This window comes from Leptosomus discolor, chromosome 12 (genome assembly GCF_034619465.1).
Source record: "Leptosomus discolor isolate bLepDis1 chromosome 12, bLepDis1.hap2, whole genome shotgun sequence".
Taxonomy (NCBI): Eukaryota; Metazoa; Chordata; class Aves; order Leptosomiformes; family Leptosomidae; genus Leptosomus; species Leptosomus discolor.
In genome coordinates this window covers 14903351-14920910 of record NC_141402.1, presented here as the reverse complement: position 1 = coordinate 14920910, position 17560 = coordinate 14903351, and the positions used below count along the sequence as shown (strand labels likewise).

At 44.4% G+C, this 17560-nt stretch overlaps 1 protein-coding gene across 1 annotated transcript; it reads right to left on the bottom strand.

Annotated features, from left to right (window-relative positions):
• Positions 1–2834: 2834 nt before the first annotated feature.
• Positions 2835–16304, bottom strand: TPH1 (tryptophan hydroxylase 1). The gene is made up of 11 exons (XM_086472082.1): positions 16236–16304; positions 12374–12511; positions 11200–11383; positions 8891–8991; positions 8115–8182; positions 6406–6602; positions 5790–5925; positions 5173–5299; positions 3973–4068; positions 3292–3425; positions 2835–3009 (listed from the first exon to the last, which is right to left on the bottom strand). Exons 1-11 carry the CDS (start codon positions 16302–16304, stop codon positions 2835–2837), a joined length of 1425 nt encoding a protein of 474 aa, XP_086328208.1.
• Between the last annotated feature and the right edge of the window lie 1256 nt (positions 16305–17560).

Below are 17560 nucleotides of genomic sequence, written 5' to 3'. Positions count from 1 at the left end.
GGGGCCCCCGGTCCCCGGCCCTTCCCGCCGCGCCGCAGGCCGGGGAGGAAGGGGCGGGGCGGGGCGGGCTCCGGCGGGGCCCCGCCTCAGCCCGAGCCGCCGCGGCCCGGGGCTCCGTGGGGAGCGCGGCGTTACCCGAGGGCGGGCCGGGTGTTACCGTGGGTAGCGCCGCGACGGCTTCTCCGGGCGAGGTGCCGGTCAGGGGCGGGAAGCGCCGGTTGAGCCTCTCAAAGCCCTCGGGAGCGCTTGCGGGGCGGCTGTGGCAAACGGCTGCCGCCCTGAGGGCCTGCCCCAGCGCCGCGGCTCCCGGCGCTCCACCGGCGGGCTCCAGCCCTGGATGCCGCGCTCACGAAAAACTCCCCAAAAGCCGAAGCGCTGACTGATCCCCCCGGATGGCCGGGGGAGCACCCGCCGGGGCCGGGGCCTGCGAAACTCTTCCTTAACCACCCCCCGCGTCAAAGACAAAAAGACCAAGCCTTTAAAAAGGAGGGGAAAACAAGCCACTCCTCAAAAGAGTATACACCGCTCTCAATGGAATTAAGTCACAGGTGTGGAATATCTGAACACAGTATAAAATATACAAACCCTCCCTGAGAAGTGAGTGCTTTGTGTTTATTGACACAGTGCTAAAGTAAAGGGGTTTTTGCTTCTAACAATTAGCAACAAGTCATTTATTTCATTGACATTTAAAGCCTCCACAATAGTTTAAAATATTTAAATTATCGCTGTTCTACATAGCCAGAAGCTTTGGATACATGAAGCCACACACATGTTACTAATGCCATAGAAATGCATCTTCTCTGTATTACTTTTAGCAGTTTACTTAATTTATGCTACATAAGTGCAAATAAAGATACAACTGCTGTTTTTCCAAAGTATTCAAAACCAGGTGCTAATTCACCAAGTATTCACCAAGAATTCAAGTTTCCTACTTGAAACATATACATAGTTCTGACAAAGATTTGAATAACACAGATCTGTGTATATTTCAGCAACATAATAATCCCAACGGTTTTAAAAATGCAGCTGAATATTAACTGTTACCACAGAAGCAAACAACATAGATCCTCCCTTACTACTCATTTATAAGGTTTCTTCTTCAGAAAGACAAAGCTCCTAAAATCTATTTTTAAGTGTAAGGTAAGCCACAAGTGTTGTAGACCATATTTCTACGTCTTAAGTGTTCTTTGAAAAGTTATACTGGCTTAATAGTCATAGAAAAAAATGATCTAGACTTGATTTAAAGAGTTAATACACTTGGAAAGACTGGGCTAGCGATTGCTTACGGAGCAGGTGCAGCCTACCGGAAAGCATATGAAACTCCAATTGATTTTCAAGCACAGAGGTTCATGAAAGTCCTTCCAACTTCTCAAAATCCTGGACTAACATCTCTAGTGTATCCACGGTTTCAGTCTGTTTTTCCAGTGACCTCCACAGCTGCAAATTCTGGATTTTCTGACAAGCTCAACTTATGAAGAATCGGTGCCGAGCGTCCTATGACATACACCCTGCACATCACAGATCTTCCCTTCAGATGTATCCTGTCCTGTACACACACCCATGGCATCGGCAGGGTCGGCAGAAACAGCAGCCGGCACAGCTTTGTACAGCTATGCAGGATGCCTGAAACTACAGAGCCCTGAAAACGGCAAAGTTGGCTGCTGTGTGATACAGACAATTCAGCAGGACACTGCTTCCCACCTCTTGTAAAGTGCTCTTTGAAATTTGACGTAGACATACTTCACACTACAAGGTAGTTTGTTGCATTCACAGCCACAGAATGCTGATGAAATGCTTGGGCCTTTCTGTTACCATTTGCTTGATAGGGAACGAAGGTGTTCAGTAACAGAGAAATGAAACGTATCTTTGTGCAGCTTGTGCAGGTCAATAAAGTGACGAGGCAAGCAATAGGATAAGTATTCTTACGAAAAGCAGACTAGACTGAACTTTGGCTGTTATTTTAAACTTTGGTGTTATTTTAGAATGATGAAACTATTTTGAATATTAAATTGTAATTTGGAAGTATTTTTAGGCTTTATGCTAAGTCAGTACCTGATGGCTTGCTGCATTTTTTGCTAAATTAATTCAATCAGGAAAAAGGCAAACGGTATTTCTGTAAGGAAGGGTCTTCCCACAGGTGCAATATCAAGGACAGCAATAAAAATCCTGACTCCGAGTCGATAGCAAGTCTCTCAAAATAAACAGAATTGGGATTTCATGGAACAGCTCTGTAACTCTTGCCTTATACTAGAAGCATGTCGAACAGCACATTTGCAAGTCTTTGAGGGCAAGAATGATCCCTTTGAAAGCAAGATTTGACCCCTCAATTTTATCATGGTGAACCTCCTGCTATTTGTGTCCTGATGCCTGCGTTGTAATCATTCAAGTTTTAAACTGAGTACCACAGACTTCAAAGCACTGATTACTATTGCTGCTCTGCTATAAAGTCTGCAATGCTATACAATTAGTAGCATAGACTACTAGTCAGAAACAGACATTTCCCGTATTCCATTATTGCCTCATAAGCCTCCTTCTGCAGCATCTGATCCCAGCCCTGATCCACAGACCACATCTCTGTTCCAGTCGAGCAATGTCTTTACTCCCCCATAAACTTCTCAAAGGCAACTGGGCCTTTCTTATCCAAGGGGGATGGAGGAATACATTCTGTAAGGGACTTTACATGGAGAAACAAGCTAAAGTTATTATCCTTATGGGCCATTCACTCTTCCATTTGTAAAGGGGAGAGTTCTGCATACAACACATTACATGCCTAGAAAGAAATCAGTGGGGAAAATAAGAGAGTTGCCGAGCGCACCACACCGCTGACAGCGGTGTTAAACTTCCAGCTGCTTGCCCATCTTGCTGAGGGCATCGCTGACAATGTCCAGCTCGTGACGTAGCTCATTCACCACACTGGCAATGCTCTTCGTGTCTTTCAGGATCTGCACGCTTTGAGTATATGGATTGTACTTCACACCAAATGGGCGCTTGATGGTTTTTGCAAACTCTCTATTCAAGTAAAAAAAGAGAGGGAGTTATGAACGAAACACAAATGCATCCTCTGTATGCAGTCAGTATCCATAAACACTTTTCTAAACTACTTACTTTTAAAATAGTTGCAATTGTGTCGTTCATCATCTTTCCCACCCAATACATGGAAGATCCAAGCAAATACTCATCTCAGCTTTCCAACCCCAGGAAAGCTAATTATAAAACTGGTAAGAATAAAAAGGGTGCTGCCACTGAGGGAGATGCATGAAATCAAACCTGCTCTTATAAAAAAATCTGTACCTCATCTTTTCCTTTGCTTCTTCAAAACTTTCAGAAACAAAGTAAACCTCCTGGAAAGTTGTAATGAGGCATTCTTGCTTGCAGGTGACCTTTGGATCAAAAGGCTTGACTTTGGCACTGCCAGAGAGTGAGTGCTGGTAATGTAATGTGTTACCATGTGTCGGAGGAACATCACCACCCAAAGAATCCGTGAGGAAGATGACACGAGGTAAAACGAATGAAAAAAGATTAGGTGAGACCATATTTAGCACATTGCTTGTTAAAATTTTTATCTGCAGATGAACAGTGATTAAAGCTTAACAAATGGAATAACTCTGAACGGTCATATTCTGCCAATTTGAGTCAAAAATGGGATTCCTCAGACAAGAGGCTCACGTGTAAACAAGAGCAATGTTTTCAGAATCTGGTTAAACCAGCAGAGCTTTATTCTGAAAAGAGTTACTTGGAACCTAACATTAAGAAATCCCAATCATCTACTGCTTCCTGCAAAAGACACAGGAGCTGCTCAGCATCTATCCAAAAGCAGACTGTCCAGTGAATTTTGTGAAAGTCTAGTAGGTATCTAGGAGTTTTCAAAAGAAAGATTTTTAGAATTATACTTCACAAAAAACAGCAAAACAGGGACAATAATAATCAGGTACAAAAAAAGAAGAGAGGTAAATAAGCAGTAGATATTCTCACCTTGAGCTCACTAATCGAAGAGAGCAAGCCAGCCCCATAAACTCGTAGCTGTCCCTCTTGCTTGCACAAGCCAAACTCTACAGTGAAGAAGTAGCACTGAAACAGAGAAGGGAGTAAAACAATTCAGCCTTCAGCAAAGATGCTGTGGTGAACTAGATGGGGGCATTTCTGTTTGGAGGTAGTGTCAAACAGATGCAAATATCTGACAGTCATCACTTGGTTATCCTTCCCAGATATTTAAAGAGGAGGAAGCCAGAATGGGAGGATGAAGAATCACGGGACTGCGTGTTTCTCATAAGAAAGACTGATATTATTGATCACCTAGCTAGGCTAGAAGCTGTTTATGTCATTAGGAACATCGAGATGTAAATCTGTTTTGAGAAATATTGTCATGACATCACAGCTTCAACTTAAAAGAAACATTGGATTGAGAGAATCTCTGTGAGCGAGTGAAAACATCAGCCCATTGCAGTTTGTTTCTCATTTGCTTAGTGGCCTGTAAAATTAAAGATGTTTAGTTTGCTGGATTTCAGGATTTCTGCAGCTATAGGGGGAGCTATTTTCATAGATGACTTAGTTCTGCTCCCACTGAAGGTACTAGAAATTTTATCACTAGTTACACCAGTTGGGGAAATATAAATTTTTTTTTTAAATCAGCAAACCAGTTCTTTCATAACTGGCAACAATTATTTTTCATCTAAATTTAACTTTCATCTTAAAATATTTTTGCCAAAGCATCCAGAAACTGATATCCAGGAAATAAGATTAATCTATATTACCTGAATTTCTTGGCTGAAAATTATCTAATGCTAGAGCTCACCACATTCAATGAAAACACTGTATCATTTCAATTCATCCTACACATTAAAGAAAAGGATTACTTTTAAAATCATTGAATCATGTTCTCAGAAGTAATAAGATTTTGTTTGGAAGAAACAGACCATAGAATTTCAGTCTGGAAGAAGTGACCTACCACCAGAAGTTGCACCCTTACTTGACAGTCAAGGGAAGAAAAATCCCAACCTTATCAACCTTAAAAATGTATTTTTTTCCTAGCACCGAAAATTGTTACATGCTCTAAAAGCAAAGGACCAGTGAAATACATCGGTCTAGCAGCTGGTGTGGCTAATGTTGACACGAAGCTCCAAATTTATTCGAAGGAGTGGGATAAGCCTCGTAACCAGGCACTCAAACACTCACTGTTGCCAGTTTTTGGACAGCCTCATCTGATGCCCCAAGTGATGCAAGACCAATTTCCTGGGAGAACTGAGCAAAACTGGGTTCAGCCAATAGAGGGACATGGCCTAGGAGCTCATGGCAGGTATCGCTGGAAAAAGAAACAAACCAACAAATCTCACGATCTGTCTTCATGGTAGAGTGAAAAAAGCAGCACCACACAACAGATACAATGTCTTACATTAAACTATTTAATGTCCAAAAGACAGAAAAGTGTCAATTATGTTTAGCTGGAAGCAACTGAGCAGGTCATACCAACTCCACAACTCAGATTTTCAAATGAAGCTGTCTAAAATTAAGATCTGAGCTCCACATTTATGAGGCAATTCAACATTAAACTAACTGCACACAACGACAGCAGTAAGAGCTCTCCAACAACATGCTAAATGTTTGAGAATCCTGTACTTATGAAGGTGGCACTTGAGCATGCTAAAGCTTCGTTACATTCAGCGTGAAGGCCAAGTCTCAGACACCTTAAAAATAAGTTTTCTTGCTGGTGTTCTTGGACAGCCGTTAAGTAGCTTGGCTCTGGGCAGTGAGATTCAAAACTCTCAATTCTACCCCAAGATGAAATGACTTACGGCTCTGGTGTATAGAGAGGGTCCGAGCTGTGTCTAACATACTGAGTGCAGTGAAAAACTCTGAATGCTAATCCTGCCAAGAAGTCTCTGGGCGACAGATATCCAGCAACAGGGCGAATGGTGAAACCTGTGCGCTCTGAAAGGGAACAGAGAAATTGTACATTAGTTTAGTCCAGAACTGCACGATGTTATCGCCTTTCCTGCTACAACTGGGGTAAAAGCCACAGCACTACCTTGGCTCAAGAGCATGTGGGAAAATCAGGCACGATGAGAAAATTTAGGCCTAAGCTCGAGAGTGACCAACATTTATTAAAAACATCCCTACTTCTGTGTCAGTGGACTTCCTAAGATTTCATGCCTAGAGCCAACACAATACAACAAGGTATCTCTTCAGCCAATCCTAACCGTCTCTTCAGAGGTAGCATTGCCCCTCAAATGTCACTGTTTGTGTATATTCAGGACAATACATTAAAACACAGATGGCCAAAAGGCCTCCTAAAGGACCGTAATGCACATCAGCAAAAGGGACCAAGGATGTTTTCTTGTTCCTGCAAAACAGCAGTGTGATTTGCAAGGGACCTTAGTTCCTTTTTGTGTAAGAAAATTAGCAAGTTACCCTTCAGGAAGCGGGACACATCTTCCAGCTGAGGGATATTGTCTTCCCTGTACCCACAGTATTTGGTGAGCAAGGGTAGGTTTTTAAGGTACTCTCTGCAGGCATGAGTTGGGTAAAGCTTGTTGAGCTCTCGGTACACAGTCCCCCAAGTCTTGATCTCCTCCTCAGTGAATTCAATCTTGGGAATTGGGTCACCACTACAAGGAGAAGAGGAAGAAAGATAAATGGCTAATAACAGATAACTCATTTACCGACTATTATTAACACCTATATAGCTGTGACACCTGGTCAGGGTGCATTAGACACTGTCAAATACACAGTGACATCTAGTCTATGCCCTAGAGAGATTTTAGTGTAAGGGCTTGCTCTCTTTTCCACTTAAATCAACTAACAGGAACCTTTGCATTGACCTCACTGGAGCCTGAAAGCTTCAGTTCTGTAAAGAGTTTCTTAGGTGTTTAACACTCCTAGTAACACCTAAAATACCTGCATAACATTTACAGCTTCAGGAGTAGAGAACACATCCTTTACCACGTTCGACTTCCCTGTCCACAACTACTTTCCATTACCTTTTTGATTTGTTTTAGAAAAAGAGAATTCTCTAAATCGACAACACATTGCATAGAAGTAGCTAAATATACACACTAGGTAAAAATCATACTTCTATGCGGAGGAGACGAGAGTTTGTCTGAACATATTCATTGCAGTCCATCTCTCCTATTTAGCCCTCAGGATCTTGATTAAAGTGGATTATAGCAAGGGTGTGACCTAAAGCCCACTGGAAGCAATGAGAGTGTTACACTGAGCCTCTGCTGCCAGCCAGGTAACCAGCACGGTAAATGCCTTCCCAAGGGAATCTCCATTAACAACACACGAACAGTAACCAGCTCTGTGCTGTGGTAACCAGATGCATTAATACACAGTGGAAAAAAGAGCTCTAGATACCCACCATTTCTAGGTCATTTCTAGGTCATTTCCAATTGAGGAACTTGGCATCTAAATTCAAGCAGGCAACAGCAACATGAAAAATCATATTTAGAAAGAATTTACAGCACTGGGCTATGAAACTCTTACTGCTTTAAGAACTCCCTCCCCCATGCAGCATCTCTAAAGACAGAAGCTCTTCAAGTTTCTTTTCCTAGAAAACTTCTTATCTACATGCACTAGTTTGAACCAGGAAAGAAAATTCAACCATTAACATTTGCCCAGAGAGTTTACTCTCAGTGGTCAATGGGCTACATATTGGGTTTTGCCTCCCCTCCCTCTCCTGCACAGAGGGGACCAATCTGCCCTGGTTGACTCAGTACGTCCTGGCACAGGCAGCTGCATAGCATGCGTCGTCCGCCCTCTGCCTTTGTTGCACCCATCTCCAGAGAAGCGAGGAGGGACCGTAGAGTCCGAATGCCCCGCGCTGCAGGAGGCACACGCTGGCATCGCTGCCTGTCTGCGGATCAGCACTGCCATGGATGCCATAACGGCCAAGCAACCACAGCCTCAGCCTGATCAGAGGCCAGGGGAGCTGTAAGATGGCCTAGAACTACCTTTTAATCTTGTGTTACATCTCCCTTCGTTGTACCCTCTTGGCTCCAACTCCCGAGCCAAGCATGTCCCAGCAAGATCAGAGCCCAGGGAAGGTGAGCTCCTGCCAGTCCACTCTGCTACTATTTCAAGGCACCCAGAAGGCTTATTCTGGAAGAAGTCAAGCTTACTGTTTGTAGTTCATAGCCAGGTCTGCAAAATACTTTCTCCTCTTGCGATAGACATTGTCTTTGAAACCCTGGCAGGTGCAAGGAGAAAAACAAAGTTAAATGAGTTTCCAAGCTGAAGTAAATAAATTAATTTAAAACAAGGCACTGGACATTTCTTCAGTTGGGAAATATAAAAGTATGCTGTGTAAAAATGAGAGGACAGGGCGAGGACTCATAGCAGTAGTCTGGGACGTTTAATAACCGTTAACTAAGCAAATACTCCAATTCAAAGTAAGAATCAGCGGGTTTACGCATGCAACTATACATTCAGTAGACAAGGATTCCTTTTAGCCACATCAGTATTTATACAAACTTTGTCACTTGCTTGATTATTCTAAATTACAGAACAAATTGCCCATTTGCACTGCCCAAGTACCAATTTGTTTGCTCCAACTACAGTAAGGAAGAAAGAAAGAGGAGTAACCAAGCCTGCCTGACAACAGCTTTTGCTTCTTCTCTCTCTTTTTTTTTTTTTTTTTATTTATATGCGACCACTCACGGCCCAGACCTGGAGTCCTCACACAAGTAAGCCTTGCAGAAAGGCACAGGAACTGAAGTCAGTGACAGCCTTACCTGAACTAGGAAAAAGACATGAAACCCCCAAGAGAAGGTGCTCAGACCCACAGAGGCGCCGTTAAGAGGAAGGAGAGGGAGGAGGAAAAGCTACATTTTTTTTTTTTAAAGCTCCATAAAGTATGTTTTCACTAAGTATTGGGTAGGAAGGGAAAAATACTTACTGGATGGTCAGCGTCCAAATCAGACCCATACATCAGCACTCTGTTTGCACACTTATCCAAATCTGAGATCTTCTTTGGAAACCAGGGAACATTCTCCATGTCTAGGGAACACATGGAATCCACAAAGTTATTAATAACGCCGAGCATGCCGAGGGAGGAAACGCTACTTTCAAGTATGGCTATGGCGGTTACAAGCGAAATCTATAAATTAAAAGGGCATGCATAAGACGAGGGAATCCACTGCCTATCTGGCACCAGCCTCCAGCTCACACTTCCTCCTCTGTCACTGCCACAGCCTGCCTACAGAGCACAGCCAGCTCCAAAGCGTCCAGGGGAGGAAACAGTTAATATGGCTTTTCTGTGGCCTTTAACTGTCAGAGTAGCATCCAGAGGCTCCCACTGAGACAAGGCCTCCTTGTGCACACTGCTGTGAATCTTCTAGGGTGCAAAGTGCGCAAAGGAGTAGAGAAGTGATTTCCCCGTAGTCCCCGGGCAGAGTGGGAGCAGGTTTGAGTCCTCCCACCCTGCTTTGCTGAGCATGGGAAATAAACGTAGTTCTGTGGTTATGCACCTCAGAAGCACCCAGCTTTGCTGAGGGTTTGGGGGGAAAGAGGAAGAGAAGGAGTTCCTACAGTCTTAGACAGACGCTTCATCACAGTTTTAGTACTGACGACTTTTTTTTTTTTTTAGCCTAAGAGAGTTTTTAGCCAAGCTCTTGGTAGAGCAGTTAATGCACTGTTTTTCCACCCTGATGCTCTTCAGTTTTCTTAAAATGGACAGGGGAAGTGTTTAGATTGAAATTCCCCTTACTTAGGGCTAAAGTAAGCTGGTTTTATCCAAGAACACCAGATCTCACCTTTCCCTACCTACCAGCAAGCACAGTGGCTGAGAAACACACGGGACTGACTTCCTGCTGCTCTGATCTTTAGGCATATCTTTAACTAGAAGCAAAGGAAAACAGGATGTGAAGCATCCTGAAGTTAAAAGGCACCTCTTTTACCCTAATATAAGTAACCAGTTACAATGAAAAGAGGTTAAAAAAAAAAAAAAATTAAATCAAGAGCTACATGAGGAAACTGCAGAATCGCACTCTCACCAGTTTCTGAACTGGGATCTGTCAGTATTATACCTCTGTCATCATGGTGTACAGTCCCTAGCCAAGCCCTGTGTTCAGACTTTGTGTCCTGGTTTGGGCTAAATCAGAACTAATTCTGTTTTAGTGCTTTTAACTTTTCAGTTAAGTCTCCTCTAACTAACAGCATTTTCTGAAACAGCAGCCTGTTTTTCCAGACAGTGACTGCTCCCAGCAGTGATAAGGCCTGAGGTTTATAGTTCGTACCAAGGAATGGGATGCAGAGAGGCCCTTGCTTATACTTGTTCTTATGGCGACCAAGGTCACTGCTAAATCTTGTACTGCGTGTTGGGGTGTCGGGAGTGAAAAGGGTCGCACCTACAGGGAGGAGCGAACTGGACAGGTGACCCAAACCTGACCGACAGAATGTTCCATCCCATACACGTCATATTCAGCATAAAGCTGAGAGACCATGAGGGTCTCGCTCTCTCTTCGTCTCTTCCTCTCTTCTTCGATGGCCGACATCTGAGGAGGACTGATCCCTGCATCCCTGAATCCAGTGCCTGAGTCCAGCTCCTGTATCCCATCCCTGTCTGCTGCTGAGTCCAGCCTGGGACTGCCCCAGTGCCAGCCCTGCGGTGTGGTGGTGACGTATTGTCATCAGGGTGGGGGGGGGAGTTGGGTTCGGTATTGGTTTTGTATATATTTGTACATATTGTATATATTTCATTTTTTCCCTATTCTTATTATTATCTTTTCTTTTATTGTTATTGTTCCATTAAAGCTGGTTTAGTTTTCTTTTCCAAACCGTAAAGTCTCTCTCCCTTGTTCTCTCTCCTTTTCCCTTTTGGGAGGGGAGAGGGGTTAGTAGAGAGCGTCTGTCATTCGTTAGTGGCCGGCCCAGCCTCAAACCGTGACACTTTGCCTACACACCAGCCTGCATTGGCCCGCGCAGGTGCAGGGACTCCCATCGATGCCAGCCGTGCAGCACTGAGAAGGGACGGGAGCACAGGTAACAGACCTGCAATTCACACCAGCCTGCATCAGCCTGTACTCCCAGGTGACACCAGCCACCGCAGGCCTGCTCATGTCAGCCAAACTACACTCCTGCACAACACAGAAGCATAAACCTGGCAGCCACAGACTGAAAACACTACACAAATGCAGACACCATAAAAAGATTTCAAACCAACTCACTGCGAAGTGCATTTTCATCAGAATTGCCTTTTGTACTTACCACCTCCCTGGACATTGAAATGCTCTGCAGGGTTCACAGAGACAACGCTGACGTGGGATTTCAGGAGCTGGAAGATCTCATTCAGTTGTTCCCTGTTGCTGTCACAGTCCACAAAGATCTCAAACTCAGAATTTCGTCTCTTGGACTTCCGTGACTCAATGTGTACCAGATTAACATGCTTCTCCTGTTTTGTAAGAAGCAATGTTTTCAAACAGACTAAAAACAACTGACTAAAAACTAAAATTTGTTTTTCAAACAAATATTCTACTGCCATGGACCGTCCACCACCTTTGTGAAGCTATTTTAGTTAATTTGATCTCTTGATAGCAGTTTGCTTATTGGAGGGGGGGGTAATGGTTTAATTTTAAAAAGCATTCCATTCAGAAGAAAATGAAAGAGAACCTGTGTTCTTTCAGTTTCATTTACATTCGGGAAGCACTGAAAGACACAGTCAGGAGGTTTAAATTCATAGACCTTTTCTTTTCATCCCTCCCATAGGAAGCTGATTAGCAACTGGGTCTGGGGAAATTCACCAAAACACCAATCAAGTCACCATATAATTATCTCACAAGTAAGCAAGGGATTTAAAAGCAGTAGTTTTCAGGGCGTAAATTTCACTTTTCTTTTATTCGAAAAATTATTTAATGATATATCTTATACCAGGAACACAGAGAAAACCCCGGGGCCAGATGACGGAGCACAGCGGCACTGCGCGTGTTCCTTGCATGACACCTGCCCAGCAATCGAAGGAGCCCAGCTGTGCATTGCAGTTCCTCCGTCACCTCCGCCTGGCTAGGCAGGGTGACAAGGGCACTGGACCAACCCAGGGCAGGTCATCACCCCAAGGGCCTACCCGCCATCGGCAGGAGCTGCAGACCCACCTCTGATGTGCAGCAGAAACAATGAGTGCCAATCCTCTTTGCATGAGGGGAAAAGACAAAACTCTCTCAGTCTTCAGACGGTGCAGATGATACGTCTTGTGAAGACTTTTAGCCAACCAGCATCTAATTTCTGAGGCATAAATCTTCCTTCATGGGTAATTTTGTATGCAAAGTGGGAGCCAGGTTAGGAATCACATCCTTAATAACTTCATGTAATTAACTCTAGCGCATTCCAAAACTATCCTTGCAATTTAAAAATACAGAGCTGCTGTAGCAATGTGATTATTACATACCTGAAAGAGTTTTAATGCTTTTACAAGTCCTCCGACTTCATTCTTCAAGGAAAAAATGATGGCTGTTCTTCCTCTTTCAGATGCATGGTCTTCATTCTCTTTATTATCTTCACTCATCACGTAGTTTGATTTATTTAACTAAATGCAAAACAATAAAAAGATTTTTTTTTAATGGCTATCAGGGCAAAAAGTGTAAAGTTTTACATTTCAGTTTGCCTTGGGGTAATATGACACTTGGACTGATCAAGCACAAAAGGAAAGGTGCCAATTAAATCATTACGCAATAACAGGCATAGTTAGGCACACACAGAATCTGAGAGCTGAGGATGAAATACTAAGATTTTTTTTTTCATTTGAATGATTTTATAGACATCTTTAGTCATTCTCTAGGATGCAGAAAACGTTTTCAAAGTACAGTTTATAATTAGCATTGGTATTTCGGGAGGGAGGAGCTGTAAGATGTCAGCAGAAATAGTAAGTTGAATAATATACTTGTTAGCAAATTCAACAAACATTGGTAAAGGGAATAATCCAAAGTCAGCTAGATATAGGTAGGAAAAGATGGATCAGGATTTAGTAGATCAGAACTGAGGAATCACTGCCTTTCTCTCACTACACAACTGCAAAGCACTGCTTTTACAGAGAAAGGAGACAAAACCTAAGCAGTTAAAATGTTACGCTGACCAGAATCTGTTGACTATAGACAGCGCCACTCTGATCAACCACAACCAAGCTATTCCATCTGTCAGGTCCCCTAATTCACATCCCAAACCCTTATCATAATCACCCGAATCAGACACTAAAAATTTTCAGACATCAAACACTGTAGGACCACATGGTTTTGTACCTCACCAGCGATCACACTCCTGAGTGCGCAGAAATCAGTAGATACCACAGACCATATTCTTAGCTGTATGTAGCCAGACCATATTGAAACAATTAAGAATGTGGAAAATGCAAAGTAAAGAAAAAATACAAGGCTTAGAAGCAGAGGCTGTGTCTCATATGTCTTCAAATCTTGCAAAAAGAAACAAAAAAGGTGAGGATTCTGAAGGAGCCAGTGAGAAAGAAGAGAGGAACAACGAAGGCACATTATTGCTGTTTGGAATTATTTTTTGATCTGACACAGCTTTTAAAGATATGATTATCTGGTGACATTTTCAGGAATGGAAAGAGAAAAAATAAAAATGCAATCAAAATACAGCAGTTCCATTGATTCCCCTTCTACAGTCTCTCCAACTTCAACCTCTTTAAAATGGATCATGCTGAACAGCTAAATAATTCTATCTATAGTAGACAAGTTTAAAAATAAAGACAGATTTTACCTATCTTTTATCAAAACGTTCCCATTTACCCTTCAGATTAAGAAGGTAATCTGCCTAACAAAATAATGAAATTAGTTTCATTTTAAATTGAGTGTTTTACAACAAAGGAGGTATTTGATGCTGCTCTAAGAAAGGTTTCAAGCAGGTGATTAGACGTGAGCTCTTTGGGGTGCCGAGGTGACATTCGATGGAAGATGTCCTGCTCCAAGCCCACTGATGCTAATGGAAACATTTGGATTTCTGACTGCGTCCCCATCTCTAATGAACTGCTGCTATGTGACAAGCCTGGACGACAGTGTCAGTCCATCACACTGTTTCTGATCCAGCAAAGCCACCGACCTCCATCAGCTTGAGTCCAGACATCCCCCACTTTCAGCAGAGAATTTGACAGGGCCCAACCCAGGTTCTGCTGAGCACCCGGCAGGTTTCACAGCTCGCTTCAGTCAGCGTCAGATCAGGACCACAAGAGCCAGGAACAGGCACTGAGCAAGGGTACTCCAAGCAGAAAAGGAAAAGCTAATAGCTCCACAAGCACATAGCTGTTATTGGTCGTTTTCCCAAGTGCAGAGATCGCCATTTGTGTGAGCCCGATCCTGTTCGGATGATACTGCTGTGGAAGAAGCTGGATGCAAAGACATCTCCATTACAAATAGAGTTACATGGTGGTCTTTGAAGGCAGAAACCGTTGGGTTGGTTAATATATATGGCTTATGTGCAGCATGTTGGCTTGATTCCACATCCAGGATCACTGACTTAAGACAAGATCAGCTTATGAGATTTGGCACAGTTGCATGCAATATTGTAAGGTGCACAGCTAGGACAAACTACATGCGTTGAAGACTAATGTCCTTATTTTTGTACTTTGCTAGTTCAACTAACATTGTGTTTAGGATCAGGTGACAACATCTATAAAGTAATATATTTAAGAGACCAATGAAGAAAACACAACAAAACACAGTGTGTTCTTACATTAAGTTCCAAAAATGACCTCTAACTTAGGAATTTGAAAAAGCTGCAGAAGAGAAATTTAGGTGCCTGCAATGACAAACACACACCACTTACATCTCTAACTCTAACCCAACGTTAATCTTTTGCTTTCGATTAAAAAATGGACTGGAAACAGGGCTGCATTATTGCAGCAACTATTTCGGTGCCAGACAACAATGGAAATTGGTAATGCAAAAACAATTCCTCTCCTCCAACAGCTGCACCTTCACTTTATTTCATTCTGTATCAGTAATTCGGCTCTAATCAAATCTGATGATTTTCCTTTGCATGGTAACACATTTGATCTTTTTGGAGGGTGAGGGGGGAATTAGTACTGCATTGATGCTTGTTATTAATGATGCAAATCATTAATTGATTTGCCATCAACCTGACTCAAGCCTCAATGAAAATACACAAGCACAGGGACGCTCTAAAGCCCTTATTTAGGCAGATACCTAGGTGTCTTCAGGTTAAAGATCACTCCTTCTGGAGCCCATAGCAATTAATCTTCCCTTTCTCCCCCTCCCCAAAGAATACTCTCTGTGAGACAGAAATTTGAGGGTGCATATTTTGTGCTTTAATTCTTCATGTTAATGGTAGCCAAGATTTAAAATGACCCAAACATACTTGTCTAAAGGAAATTACATTTTAAAGTCATAAATTGAAGACCAAAAAATCTTTTAAAACAGTATTTGATATAGATTGCCATTAACTCTACTTGATAAAAAGTCTCAACAGGCATTTTATATCCTCCTCCCTCTTTAAGTAGCTGCTTACTTTGTCACTGTCCTTTTGACACACTTCTTAGTCGGGAAGGACGAAAACACGACCTTATGAGCGACCACAACTAGATTTCACATCACAGGGAAATTTTTCAGCCACACCAAAGGTTTTCCTTAGATTTAGTTCTCAGACACCAAACCGAAAGCTGTATTGAACGGTTTATTTGGTTTCCAAAGATCCAAGGGGCACGGCAATACAATCTTGTGTGAAACTTTGCTCCACTACAGTCAGCGTTCTTATTTTCACAAGAAATTTTACTGACTTCATGAACTGCACAAGATCAATAACTGCAGCCAACAGGTAAGCGCTCATTTTTGCCGGTCTTCTCTGATGGACTGAGCATAATCCCACTGCAACATGAAATAATCTAGGAGCGGATTTTTCCGGGCTATATCGCACCCTCTGTCTGCTAAGCAACGATGCACCAGAAGTTACTTTTGTTCGACCTTAATTTCACCTGCTTACCTTCGGATTTTACCACTTTTCCCCCCAGAAACAGCAGCACAATCGGTCCCACCCCAATCCCAGCGGCACCGAGCGCTCCCACCGATGCAGAGGAGCAGCGCCCCAGCGCACCCACCGCTCTGCGAGGGACCGGAGCCCGAAAGCTCCCCCTTTCCCCCAAAACCACGGCGCCCAGAACCCCAACGGCGAGGCGCCACAGCCGGAACTCCAGCGAAGCAACACTTTTCCCGCCAGACGGGGCCGCCCCCCCACCCCCCTCCCGAGCGCTGTCCCCTCAGCCCGGTCAGCCCCGCGCCCCTCACCTGGCCGGCGGCCTCCCGCGGGCAGGGCGCCGCCTCCAGCGAGCCGCCGCGGCGGGGCAGGGGCTGCATGGCCGGGGCGGGCGGGGAGGAGGTACGGGCAGCGCCCGGCGCCGGCCGCCGCTTTATGGAGGGGGCGAGAGCCGCCCCTAATCGCCTCCGCGGGGGCGGGGGCGGGAGGCGGCGGGAAGCGCTGCCCGGCCCAGCTGAGGAAGGGGCTCGTTCACCCTCAGAATCGCGCCGCGGAACAGGGCTGCTCGGATGCAGCCACCCGCCATCTCTGCACCCCCGAAAAACCCCCACAAAAAGAGGTGCCTTCCCTCCCGCGTCCCACCTCGGAAGGAAGTTTAAGGGGGGATGTCAGAAAACACCGACTTTGTGTGGGCAACTTTGCGGGGTCCGCAGCTAGCACGAACGTGCCCCCCCCCGGGGCTGAGGGGAGCAAGGATTCGGGTGAGGGGCCGGCCCGCCCCCGTGCCCACACGGCCTTCTCCCACCCCGTCCGCCCCTCGCCAAGCGTCCCCCGCCCGTGCCCGGGGGTCGGCAAACGCCGGGACAGCCGGGAGGCGGGAAGGGCCGGGCCGCAGCAGAGGGGGGATCAGCAACGCTGCCCGCAAGGCGGTGGCTTGGCTGCGGGGAGCCAGCGGCCCCGCAGAGGAGCTCCCCCAAACGCTCGCCCAGGCTGCAGCCCCGAAGAGAAACACGGCGGGTGGATGTGCCGAGCTCCTCGCCAAAAATAACAGTGCGGTTGTTGCCGTGAAAATGAATTGCAGCATGTTACTTCTTCTCTAAAAATCTGCTGCACATACAGGAAGAATAAGTACATTTCACTTAGCAGGAAACTATATATTTTCATATCACATATATAGTGTAAATTATTTTCTGTATAGATCTAGACATAGGTTTATATTTCAGAAACTATCGTGGCTCTCAGACTCCAATTAGCACAGTCCTCACTGTCTCCTCTCAGGTCAGACTTGGCAACAATATTAAGATGAGGGGGATGTGTGGCACACAGCAGCAGAAGCCAAAATGTTCCCCAGGAACATAATCCCTTAGAGGCTTTAGGGGGCTAGGGGAGGAGAGATTGATTATTTTGTGTTGGGCACGGGGCTGTGCGAAAACAGAGATTCTGGTCTTTCATTACATTCCTTACAAACCTGCCTTTCAAAGGGTCAGCAATGACTAGTTTTACCCTAATTTACTCAAGCGTCTGAGAAATCTCCACTATTTTTCTATTCGGTGCCTAAAATACTGAAACCTTGATTCCAGCTAGATCTCTTAGACACCGGTGTAACACAAATGATAAACTATACTGATGAAGCCAA

Excerpts from the sequence above, each read along its gene's own strand:
- TPH1 (XM_086472082.1), bottom strand. The coding sequence starts at position 16,304 with ATGCAGCCCCTGCCCCGCCGCGGCGGCTCGCTGGAGGCGGCGCCCTGC. Across the intron at positions 4,069-5,172 it reads CTGTCCAAAAACTGGCAACA|TGCTACTTCTTCACTGTAGA; the intron begins GTGAGTGTTTGA and ends TCTCTGTTTCAG. Across the intron at positions 3,426-3,972 it reads CTTCGATTAGTGAGCTCAAG|CACTCACTCTCTGGCAGTGC; the intron begins GTGAGAATATCT and ends TTACATTACCAG.